General features: G+C 41.0%; 1 protein-coding gene across 1 annotated transcript in view; it reads left to right on the top strand.

Annotated features, from left to right (window-relative positions):
• LOC103372966 (threonylcarbamoyladenosine tRNA methylthiotransferase-like) overlaps positions 1 to 13,228 on the top strand; it is an 84,122-nt gene that overhangs the window by 50,534 nt on the left and 20,360 nt on the right. The window contains exon 4 of the mRNA XM_008302747.1: positions 3,085 to 3,205. Coding sequence (XP_008300969.1) covers positions 3,085 to 3,205 — 121 coding nt within the window. The remainder of the gene's footprint in view (positions 1 to 3,084; positions 3,206 to 13,228) is intronic.

The following is a 13,228-nucleotide window of genomic DNA, read 5'->3' as shown; positions in this document are numbered from 1 at the left end:
TTCCAGGATAACAATAACCCCGCACATGGGGCACGAGGGGTCACTAGATGGTTTGATGAGTATGAAAATGGCCAACTTCATGGGAGATTTTGGACCGAGGGCGCTCTCCACTTCCATCATCCTGTATTTATCTCCAGCAGAGTTCCAGAGACTCTGAGAATTGATGCCAAGGTGCCTTGACTGTCTTGACTGTTTGTTTTTCCTTACGTCTGTACGTTCCAACTCATCTGAAGATGTTCTGAGTAATGTTTTTTTAATGCTCCTCTGCAAGTGACAAAAGAAAGAGCCTTGTCAAGCATCAAAGTATGACTTTAAAGGGAAGTGCTTATTTGAGACGTTTGCGTTAAGGCACATTTGAAGTGATGCGTTCAATGTCAGTGTGAAATGTTTCCCATGAAAACTGATTTGACTTGGCAGGAAAACCAACCGCTTCTCCAAAGGTAGTCGTGCATTTGTATTAAAGAGATGCATCGAAAGGATAAATGACAAACATTGCACCCCTGCTGTCCCCTTCATATGCCACCTCCGTCCCCTTCCTCCCCCCCCCAATACCTCCTGCTGCTTTACAATCAAACCAGAGAGCACAACAAGAGCCTCCACTTAAGAGACATCAGACACAGGTCAACAGGTCATCCTTTTAGCTTTCTACCTCTCTCACCCCACCATCCATCTGGCTGTCCTATACATCTTTCATCCGTGATGTATTATTATTTTTTTTTCTATCATCATCCACCCATCCACCTTTTCCATCCGTCCGTCTTTCCTCCCTTTTTCTCCAGCACGTTTTAATGGGCCGTTATGAGCGGATAGAAGGATTTATGTTGGTATGTATTTATGAAGGGGAGAAAAGAACAAAGAAAGACTACAAAAAAAAAAAAAAAAGTGCAGGAGGGGAAGCAGGAGGGCAGAAATTGTGGTATAGGCTGACGTGCGTGTCTTCTGTGTCTATGTGCCGTCGCCCATCACAGCGGTCGGCCTCTAAACTCTGTAATTGAGATGACAAATAGGGAAGCGTTCTTTGCTTTTTCTTCATGTTAGCTATTTTATCTCACGCTTTCCATTCATGGTCCCCTCGGCCCTGAAATTGAATTTGGCTTTGGGTACATTCCTGGAGTGATTCCATGCTGGCACCGAGATTATTTCTCGAGTCTCGGGTGGTAGTCTCATTGACAGGGGTCCTGTGCAGTTTTTAGAGGGAAGAATATGCGGGGAGTGGCAATTTCCATGTTTTATTAGAATGGACAAGCTCATAATTTGGAAAAACATCTGGAAATCTAACACCATGCTACTTATTGCCTTCTCCTGACAAGTCTGTCTATGCAGTTAAGTATTTTTTTTTTTATTTTCCCACCACGCAGAAACAAAAAGTACAATGTGAGCCAGAAAAAGAAAAAAAAATGGAATCTCAAAAACAGATTTTACCACAAACCTGCACCAACAGGCCCGAAGCTAAATTACTGACGTTAAAGTTGGAAATTGCTCAAATGTTGTAAGGTTTATTGTTAAACGTCAACTTGCAAGCCACTGTGGTTAGTCTTAAGTGTGCAAAGGTGGAAAAGAAGAAGCTTTTAAGCCGTTGTAGATAGTTTTAAACATCTACTGTGACTGATGCAGTATTCAAAGTTTTCTTCTTCAGTGTTTTTGTTGAACCTCTCATTGTGTGTTACAAGCAGCGGGGAATTAGCAGGTGAATCTGCACAAGAATCAACAGATGGAACCACGGTTAGAGAGGCATCAGATTACAATTACAGCTTGTATGAGTTCTGAATGCTCGTTTCATGACCAAAGGCGGACGCGTACGTCTCGTGTAGACGATGACCAAATTGCGCTCCAAGTCCCAGCTGTTTTCCACGGGGGAAGTTTTCTCATTTCCTTGCTTGTACTGGGATATTAAGACCAGTCACGCCTCGCCGATTGGCTCTTTGTCCTCCTCTGGGGCAGATTGTCATTTTTATCTACCAATTGATAACCACGCTTCCTGCCCTGAACCCACCCTCCCTGGAGACCCTTGTAAAGCGGATGAAAACAGGAAGACAATTCCATCCCTCAGCGCCTCCATCTCGCTCACCTCGAGCTGGGAGCCTATTAGATGGTTAGAGAGGGGAGACTGCTGCATCCCATTTCCACACACCAAAGCCTGGACATTACTAGCTATTAGACTCAGGTGTGGATTCTCATTTGCTTTTTTTTTTTTGACACCGTGTTATCTGCTAAGTAAGACTTTCACAGCTGTTACTGTGCACATTTGATAAAAGTGTGAATTAGCTTTTTATTATTTAGTAAATACCCCTTTCCCTACATATCCGTTATTGTTTTTATTGACTGTACCTTTAAAATGAGTGAAATTTGCTTCAGCAAAGTTATTGCTGTTGCCCTACTGACCACTGTGTCCTTCATTAATTTTAATTCTACTGTATAGGTGGGACATAGGTTTATCGGTGGATGTTGTGCAATGGAAAGCTGGATTCTGAAACGTTGTATGTAAATGTAGGGCAGGGTGATATAGCTGGAAAATGTATCTCGATTAAATGTTTCATTTCAGTCGATAACAGCAATAATCGATGGTTTTTAAAGACTGATGTTTAATTAAGATTAGATCATTTTAATGTTGGCACAGCAGTTAAAAACAATCCATACACAAATACATACCCATGTGAATAAAACTCTTTGGTACACATGTAATAAAGAAAAGCGGGAGTGATTTTCTCATTGCTGTTGATCAGGTGTTGTTTTATTGCCGAGGCCTATGTAAATAAAATGATGTGCTGTATGTTTGAGTACCTGCTTAAAGAACAAAAAGATAGAAAGTGATCCAACCTTCCAAATATTGAGTTGTCTTGAATCCTGTTGTCTTTTATTTGCATGCCTAATTATGCTTCAGTTTATTCTTTGGCGTCGAGGTTTAACTATTAAAATATGGAAATGTTCAATTCAACATCCGTCCTCACATACTTCAACAATTTCACGGCGCGCCACAAGTGAAACAATGAAACAACAGAAAAATGTGACTCTGAGTCGATGTGTTCGTTTGAAAAGGTGCATCTGGTTGGGTAATATTTATATTTTTTATTTTTATTTTTACAGGCCACTCAGTTCGTCTGTTAGGTCAAAAGAAAGACGGAGGCCGAAGGCTCGGAGGAGCTCGACTCGATCTGCCCAAGATCAGGAAGAACCCTCTCATCGAAATCATCTCCATTAACACCGGGTAGGACACAGATGCACAAACAGAGAACACGATTCATAAAATATTCAGCTTTAACTGAATTCAATTTCACTGCTTCCCTGCGGTTCTGGTTTACTCTGTGTGTGTGTGTGTGTGTGTGTGTGTGTGTGTGTGTGTGTGTGTGTGTGTGTGTGTGCGCTCTCTCTCTCTCTCTCTCTCTCTTTGCACAACCACTTAAACAGAGCCCCTCTGTGCTTCTAATTTTATCAATTCACATGGTTTGCTTTGGACGTGTGTGCTAGTATGTGGGTGTGCATAGAGTGTTGTTTGTCATATGTAAATGTAATAGGAAACCAACAGGTGCCTGGACGTTTATTCCAGCTTTCATTTGACTTCTATTATAAAAGCAAGTGGGAAAAAAACAGACTGCAGACAAGGCTTCCCTCCTTTGTCACCTTTTTCCATCGTAGCTGCAATATTCTGCTTTACATTGTTGTAGTTCTTTATGGCAGCGAGTTCAAGAATAGTTGTGTTTGGTGATGCTTTACCATACAAAGCAGCAGTGATTTTATAGATTTGATTATAAATGTAGATTTACAGAAGTAAAAACTCCCACATGCAGACGGAGCGGAGCACTTTTAACATGTTCAGATGCACAAACACCAGCGCTGACACCTCCGTCCACATGTGCAGCTACATTTTTATGGGCTAATTTCATGTTGTTTACAGATATGTGCGCCTCCTCCAGCCCACGTGCCGTATCCTCAGCGGGCTAGTTAAAAAGGGTTACGACAGACTAATTCCACTGTGCCGGACCTCCACTGATGATAATCCATCAATCATCCTATTTCATGTCTTCCAAGTCTATACATTAATGGCTGGACTCACAAAGAAGAGAAGTAAACAGCTCGTAGACAAAGCGCCGGCCTTCTTTAAGAGGAGAGCTTTCTCGGTTTAAATGAATGCTCATTTGTTCTCATAGAAATGTATTCAAGCTGATTTAAATCACCATCAGAAAGACGTTACATGGTCAGCCATGCATCATCTGGTTGTTTGAGCCTGTTTACATTTGTTGCTCTCCATAAAGGGGGTTTCAGCGTTTTACTGGAATTTCTGCCGGTGTCCTTGAACCGTCTGGGCTAATTGCAGCAACATTCTTGTCCGTGTAACGTAGAGACGAACCAACAAGGAGGCTGCGACCTGTTCTTTGATTGGCGGTTTGTAGCAGCTGTATTACCAGAGTGGGCGTTTTTTTTATGATGATTTTGGGTGTGATAGTGATGCAGTGGATACCTTGTGATTCTTCACATTGGAGCAATAAATAGCAATGAATGTCATCCATCAGCTTCCTTATATACTTGTTACAGGGGGGCCTTTGTTTTCAGAAAAATAGAGTGCAGTCACGCAGCTCCAACATAAGCAACAACATAGCTCCTACATTATATGTGGTTTATCCAACATGCATGTTTAACAACAGCAACACCTTTCTGAGGATGAAAGTACTTTGTGACCTACATGTGTTAGCAGGTGTTTTATACATCCACCATGCTCCTCATGATTCATTCCTGGCTGTTTTGTTGCATTTACGAGTATTGTTGTCGACTCCAGAAAATTCCAGTGAAGTTTGTTTCATTCACTCACTCAACCAAATGTTCATATGCTTAATGTCAATATTACTGATGTTGTGAGTGAGGGAGCAAGGAAAAAGAACTAGTCTGTTTTAACCTTCTAAACCCCCAAATCTGCTAGCTTTTAATTTAATTTAAAAAAAAAGAGCCATAATGACACCATTTATCAAAGCCACAAACAGAAGTTTGAACTAATCATGTGTGATGTGCTGAAAAATTAACCAAAGCTAATATTAAACCACTGATATTTCATCAAACTCACTTTGTTTGATGTTGTGGTTAAAAAGTCACACAAAACAAATCGTCACATCCTGTAACAAAATTTCACTCCTCAGTCCAAGAAAAGCCACGAGTGATGAAACTGCAACAAATACTAAGTTTATAACCAAACTCTAGTGTCTATTTTGTTTGTTTTTTTTAGCTGAGCTGTAGGTCCTGCACAGTATGGAGTCACATTACAGGGATCAAAAAGAATATAAAACCTATTGGAGCTATGAAAAATATGCAGGATGCTTTGAAAATGCTGCCCAGTGGAGCAACTTATTGGAAGATGCATCCAGCACAGTGAAACATCTTTTTCTTGTTCATGTCCAGAGTACCATGTAAGAAGCTCTGTTTGGAAAAGTTGTAAAAATGTAAGCAGTCAAATGTCCCATCAGTGGGCTTCCCTATCACTCACCTAGTAGAGCAGGCAAACCCTGTTGTTTCTGATGCAGCGGTCGTGGCTTCGACTCCCGCTCATGACACTTTGCAGCTTCCCATTCTTCTCCCCCCGTTCCTGTCGATCTCTGCTGCTCTAAATAAAGACAAGAACCCCCAAAATATATTTTTAAAAAAACAAAAGAATCCCAGCATTGGTCACCTATGGATACCAAAGAATTGTGTTGTACTTTCGATACAGTCGAGTTTTGTAAAACAAAAAATAATTGAAGAAATTCTGCTTTGTCTTGTTTGATTTTTAGAGTAACTTATGGACTTATAGCTTTGTTCACACTTTACAAAACAAGTGTACTTTTGGTGTTGCTGTTGTCATAGAGGTGCAGGACTTTATATGACAGTAACAAAAAAACGTAAAAATGCGACTGCTTCATATGATATCAACCTACTTTTCTCTGGAGGTTCCAACCCTTAAAATGAAAAAGTCCTTTCTTTCAGTTCAAATCCAGTGAGTGCTTTCCTGAAGAGTTGATGTCTGTAGGCCTCAGAGCTCAATGCCCTTTATTCCAGAAAAGCTTCTTAAATTACAGTTGATCTGTTAGGACAACTGTAAATCCAACTGGTTCAGCCGTTTCATATACATTGGTACTTGTGGCCAGCATCAAGTTTAGCATCGTCCTTTTGATAATTGTTGGAAAATGGATTTCAGTCTCTGTCAGTCTATCATTCTGTTTTGGTCACTTTCAACCTGCAGTGTGAATTTATTCATGTCTTTCTTTATGTCCTCAGCTCTTTGGCGTTTGTATATATTTTTTTCTTTTTTCTTTTTTGAGCCTTCAAAGTTGTATCTATGCATTTTTGTGAGTCGTTTCTTCGTGCTGTGTGTGTGCAGATGTCGGCCCCTTTCCAGCCTCCCTCCAGCAGGGGGTCCGTATCTGATCCAGATGATCTCGCTGTTGTTTTTCAGAAGGGTCAGGCCGGCTGCAAAATAAATCCCCTTGTTTTTACTCTTTTAACTGGAACTCTTTTAGTCCCAAACGTGGATTACACAAATATTTGACTGGATGAGCCGACTGTTGACCAAATCTTTTTTCCCCCCAAATAACATCCAAGCTGTTTGCTTCTCTTTGAGCCGGTCGGTCACTAATTTGACATGATCTTCTCAATGCGTGTCTCAAGGAAATGGCAGAGAATGTGTCCTTTATGTGCTTCGTTTTGAGATGATCTGTTGTGAATATTCCTCTGAGGTAGTGCTGACATCACTGGCGACATTTGTCAGCTGATGAAACAGAGAGATCCTTGTCTGACACTCTGTGTGGCTCAAACATGCACAACATCAGTTAGCGTTTCTTCTCCAGCTGCCTCTGCGTCAAAGAGAACATTTGAGAGCATTAATTTGTTGTTTGTGTGTCGACTTCAGTGTCTCCGGTTTGTGCCGGTTTGTCTTTTTCTATGAACATGTGGGATATATTCATTTAAACTCTCTTTTTTTTTTTTGCCAGATGTCAAGCTGATGTCATGCTTCAGTCTGCAGATCTTTGAACAATCTTCTATCTCAAATCATTTTTATGGCATGAAAAGGTTTACATATTGGAAAGCAGTTAGAAGACTCTTGTGTTTTTTACTCATGAGAGATGTCTTCTTCAAATTTTATTGAAAATGTTGTTGATTTCAGTGACATTTAATATCGTGAATCCACAACAAACAGTAGAGCACAACATTGAATTCTTGGAAATTTCTCTGCCTCAAGTTATTCTTTTTTTTTTTAACCCTTTTAACATATCCATATAAAGGCTTTTATATTTTTCCTTGAAACTGCCCCCCATCAATGATGATCTCACAATTCACACCTCCAGGGTTTCATATATAACAAACCTAAGGAACCAATCACGTCAGCTTATAGGACGGGGCTTTCTCTGTCAGTATTCTTCTTTAGAGTTGGTTTCCAGTTCAAATGTGTGGCTGAAGTACTCCAGTGATACAACTTGTGTCATTGTGTTTGAGCAGAGTTGTTGATGAGCTGGTGTGCTTCAGCTCTAGGTGTTGTTCGACTTTCACTTTTAATTTGTTTCCTTGCTTTCCTCCTATATGCTCTGTGGAAGCATGGCCTGCAGTTCAGCCGAGTTCAGGCAAAAAAAATCCTTGAATTTTAGTCTCGACCATAGACTGTATAAAAGATGGACGTAGCAACCAGCCCTGAAAAATGAAGCCAACCCGGAAGTGTCAAAAACCTACGTCCGAGAGCTGCTGGCTCCAAAAAGCCCTGGCTCCCATAGACTTGAATTGGAAAAGAAGTGATCACAGATACACGAAATACTGCATTCCTACAGCTCAGGATTTCTTTCTTATTAGTTTTCATGGTCAAATTCAGAGATCAGGTGGCCAATCTGAAAATAAATCAATACTGAATTTTTAAAAAAATTGTCAAAATTTTGCGGGCCAAGGGGCGTGGCTGGCTTGATTGACAGTCGACAGCGACGATGCAGACGAAGCGAGCAGAAGGCGGTAAATGTGGGCGGGCAGAGAGGACCCGCCCCTCAATCCGTTTGACCAATCACTGCTCCTATGGCTCTGCCCCCCCTCTGACGATTTTTGCGTCACTGGCTCCAAAAATCCAAGATGTCAACCAGGAAGTAGCAAAACCCTGGCTTCACTTTCTCAGTGCAGAAACCAATGGGTGACGTCACGGTAGCTACGTCCATCTTTTATACAGTCTATGGTCTCGACTCAATTTGAGTCATTGATAGCTTCTTGATTGCAGCGAGGACTGCAGAAGGTTTTTGTTTTATACTGACTCTAGTTCGCGCAAATGGTTTATTTTTGGTGATTTTTTAAAAATGGGACACATAGAATTGAGCATTGTCAGTGAATTATCACACTTTTAATCTTAGATTTGGTCTCGTTTGATCAGCAGGTGAGTGGTGCAAGAATTGCCAGAGTTGAAAATCCAACAAACTTTAAGTTTGTAGTTCTGATAAATGTTGGAATTTTCTCTTCAAGATGACATGCCCTCTAGACAGACAGTCTTTGGTGCTTAGAAGGTTGAGGCAGAACAGGAATATTTTCATGGAATAAAACGGATAAATATGTAGCTTTATACACAGAGATGAGTTTTTACAGATTTGATCAATGACCAGGGAGCGACTTTGAATTTGACGCTCTGACACGTGCCGGTTTTCCTCTTGCTAATGTCATCCCTGCACATCAGCTCAGCAGCCACAAGAGCAGTTGAACCACATATGAGCTAAGGTACAAAAAAATCAATTAAAAAAAGAGAATAGCTCAATTCAAGTGTTTGACTTTATGCTCCACTGATTGCAATATGCGCTGTGAATGGATGCAGCAGCAGTCATGGATCATGCTCTCAGCGGTGCAGGTGGGGCCACTTGTGTGGAAAGTGGTGCAGGTTTGACAAAGCAGCAGTGAAATGCAAAATCACTTGTGAAAATGTTATAGCTTCACTATGTACTCCCACGGTGCACTTTTACTGAAATCTGAAACCTCCACATGATTTGACTTTATGACTACAAACAGTAATCAACTCAATGTTTGTATTCTTAAATAGAATCCACTTTTCCTCTCAGACTGCTCTGCACACAGTCGTTTTAGTCCGTCAGACGTCCCCGTCACTTAATAAGTGCAAATCCTCTCAACAGCCCGGCGCAGTGTCTCACCTGGGACTACCTAAGAAAATTTAATTCTGCGTTGAAATTGATTCACAATATTAGTTTCATTAAGTTGCATATTAATTTCATTTGCACCTATTAAATCCAAATTAGATTGCCTTTTTCTTTCTCCCCCCCTACCAAGTTAATTTTATCCCCATCAGAAATTAGACTCAGCATCGTCCAGCTAGGCCTTAAATAGCCTCTGGCTTTGTAGAAAAGGAACATTGTCAAGTTTCTCCTGGGCCTTCAGCGCAGTTATTTTGGGTTATCTTCACTCGCGATGAACAAAAGCCTCAGATGTTAGCGTAAATGTTCAACTGGCAATTAACTGGTAGCATTTTAGTTTTAGTGCTTTCATGTTTTGTTTGCTTTTTTGGGGTTGATTGATTCGATCAGTTTCTTTATCACTTGTATTGACATCACCCTGTAAGCAGCATGATTATTTTAAAGGATAACCAAACCTGTCAAATTTGGATTTGCTTCAGCTACAGCAGACTTTTTTTTTTTTTTACAGGTTGTTTATGTGCACGTTGACCGATCAGTGAGAACAATGAAGCAGTAGATAAAGTAGGTGTGGGAATAAGAGGTGGAAAAAAAATATATATATATATATTGGAAATATACTCACAGTTAAGACAGGGTTGCTTTAAACACCACCCTACTCAGGCTCATGGTGTTGTCTCCTGCAGCTCATGTCAGGCTTTTGCTCCTTAATTGGCTCACGTTCTAGTCTGCAACATTTGGATTGTTTCTTATGTTATTCCTTTCATAGACGCTTTATGCAAACAGATAAGCCTGAGGGCAGAGTTCATTTTTCATTCTGCCGGGGAAAAAAAAAAGAAAAAGAAAGACTTTACTATGTCTTTCTAATGCTCTGAGTCCCAGTTTTAGCACGCTTGATACCATTAGGGAAGCTGGTGTGGCGCATGTGTGCGTTTGGCCCGAGGCTACACTAACGGTCCTATATTGCTCTTTGTATATCTATATTTGTGCGACAGTAAAAGCCCTTTTGTGAGCAAGTTCAGTCATGATGCTGCGGCGTCATAAACAAGGAATTTACAGCCACTCAGTCAGAATGGGTCATTAAACTTGTGTGTGTGTTTGTTGCCGTGTCTGTTTGTGTGAACCTTTGCTATTACACTGCAGGCATTAAAAAAAAAAAGAAAAGAAAAAAGCCCTTTGTTCCACTGTTACAGCTCATTACATTTCATTAGCTTCCCTGTTCTCTATTTAGTTGTATTTTTGGCAGTCATAATCTCTGTCATTGTTATTACAGTGCGCTAAAGTCAGGTGTTAACGATCCTCTCCTCCAACCCCCCAAACCGACCTCATCTTTCGTATCCTCCAGACAGGCTGGCAGGTAAGACGGGGGGGGTGATACGGAGGAATATTCAGCGGAAAGTCTTGTGTTTTGAGAGCTCTCGCAAACATGAGCGAAGAATTTCTGACAGACTGACTGCAGCCTTGACGCTTGATCGCTCACACTTTGCAACAAATAGTTTGAAGTTGAATTAATGGTGATACGGAGGGCTGCACCTCCGTCGGAAACCTTTGTAAATGTTGCTCTGAAATGACAATCACACCTCTGCGGTCATGCGTAGCACAAATATTTATTTTTCCCCCCAAAATTGTTTCACATACCTTTTTGAATCGGCTTTTTTTTTATTTCTTCATTTCATTGTATGATCCTGCAAAAAAAATATACTTTTGGGTTGGATGTTCTCCGCAGTTGCCTCCTGCACACTATTGTCCTTCAAATTCTTGCACAGATGAGCTTATAATAGACAAATAGAGATGCTGACATCTCTTGAATAGAAGCAACCATCAGAGGATTTAATATGTGATAAATTTCAATAGTCTTGTTTTTTTGTCGGAGGAGAGTGGAAATTTTCTTCCTCTGAGCCGCTGGCCTCAGGTATAATGGATAACCTTGGAGCCCATACAGCATTTCATCCTCTTTCCTCTGTTCAGCTCCTTCTATTCAATCCTTTTTTTTTTTTTTTTCCCCTACCTTTGACACTTATAGTAACGTATTTATCTACTTAACAGAAATGTAATTTAATCTTTCTATCAATCCGTGTTTGTTATTGCTTGATTCCATTGTTTGGGGTTTGAATGGATATTTAATACCTTTTCAACATGAATGTTTTGGATTCTTTACTCAAGCAACATAGAATTAATCTGTTTTTTTTTTCTTCTCCTGTTGTTTCTGTTCATTTTTTATGTTCGGCTACACTCGTAAATGACTTGAACAGGCCAGAGGCTCATTTCTCGCAGACCTTTATCCCTCCCTACCCTTAATTTACACAGGCACAAATAATCACTGTAGCAGAGGACACATGTGCACACAGACGCTGTGTAAACAGAGCCGACAGAGACGAAGTGAAAAGCGTCCATGTGCTTGCATGTTAGCGCGCACTGTGAATATATTTGTGTTAGCAGGGAGGCCCCCAGTGTGGTTTGTTTCCTGTGTTTTGCATCAGGTTGGCACAACTTCTCCATCCACTCTGGAGGCTGACACAGTGGAATAATAGCTCTTATCAGCACTGGTGCTGACCTTTACGCAGATTCGTGTTACCCATTGTAACGAAGGTGTCACATTCAAGGCTTTGGCCAGCTGAGAGAGAAGTAGATTTGAGGTCAGTGGAGGTTGCAACACTCAGATTTTGCCACTCCTGTTCTTAAGCTGATGTGTCCTCGAGTAGCACGGCACGTTCAGAATGAATGTACACATTGATAAGAAGCAACACCAACTGCATGCAGAAACTACTTATTTTATTTACTTTAGCCACCATAGAAATAGCAATAGTAGAGAAGCTGGGGTCACAGTTGAGGACAAATGAGCAAATAGTTTGATAGAAAGTTGGATAATTTCACATAAATGCATTCAGTGCAACCTGCCATGAAAGTACGTAACAAGAATGGAAACTTCACAGTGCATGAATGAACCCAAGCCTGCTCCCTCCGTGGCTTGTAAGATACATCATACGAGGTGTTGTCAACAAAAGATGTATTTCAAATCCAAACTACAAACTGCAAGTTTTTTCCTTCGTAGTAATCCTCCTGGAGTCTAACACACTTCCCCAGCCTTCTCTGCCACACTGCCATGCACTCCTGGAAGGATTCTTCCAGGATCCTCTGCAGCTCCGTCATCACAGCCATCTTGAAAATGGGTCCCCTTGATGACCCCCTTGAGCTTGGGGAAGAGGAAAAAATCCCACGGAGCCAGGTGGGGTGAGTAGGGAGGTTGCTCCAGCACGGCGATGTTCTTCTCAGCCAGGAGCTGTTGGATGCTCAGGACATTGTGAGCAGGTGTGTTGTCATGGTGAAGCAGCAACGACTTGTCCTGCCACAACTCTCACCTCTTCTCGTGCACCAAACGAGACAAAGGACCTCTTAGTACATGTGCTGGTTGATCTTCTGAAAGGGAAAGCTGGTAGTTTGTAGTTTGGGTTTGAAATATATCTTTTGTGACACCAGTCCTGGAACCTTTCTGACACACCTCGTATGTCTGGATAATGGAGACCCTTTTTGCTTTTCTTTGCTTACCTCGTTGGTTTCTGTGCAGGTCTTCCGAGGGAAGCTAGTGTGTGGTCAGCTGGGCCTCTTGTCACCTCCGTTTGTACCTGTAGACTCCCCCCTGGCCAAATGTCTGGCCCACAGTGAAGTGGTTAAATCAGAAAAAAAACAACACAATACCAAAACAGACCTATTTTTGACCATATTTTACTACTCTTTGAAACTTACGAAGTTAAGAGTGACTCCCTAGCTTTCATCCAGAATGCTTTAAGTCGTTTTGTTTTATGCTCCACCTTACACTACCTACAGTACATCCCATGTTTGATTGAATTTATGTTAAAAGGTAAATGCGGACTCCCCCTTAGCTCTACAATATACACACCATGTTTCCTTCATTTGATCTGCTGCACTAAATTCATTTGAAATTCATATTAGTAAGGGTTGAAAAGATGCGTTTCTAATATTTTGTTAGGTGTTTATATTAACTCCAGGTATCTTTGATAGCTTTTGTGGTCATCTGTTGTTTTCTTCAACATGGGCCATCATTTGTGTGGGTGTTCCTACGAAAAAGAAAAATTGTCTGTTTGTGTGCA

This window comes from Stegastes partitus, unplaced genomic scaffold (genome assembly GCF_000690725.1).
Source record: "Stegastes partitus isolate 25-593 unplaced genomic scaffold, Stegastes_partitus-1.0.2 Scaffold1873, whole genome shotgun sequence".
NCBI lineage: Eukaryota > Metazoa > Chordata > Actinopteri > Pomacentridae > Stegastes > Stegastes partitus.
The sequence above is the reverse complement of the archived record's forward strand: the minus strand, read 5'-3'. Positions and strand labels throughout refer to the sequence as shown.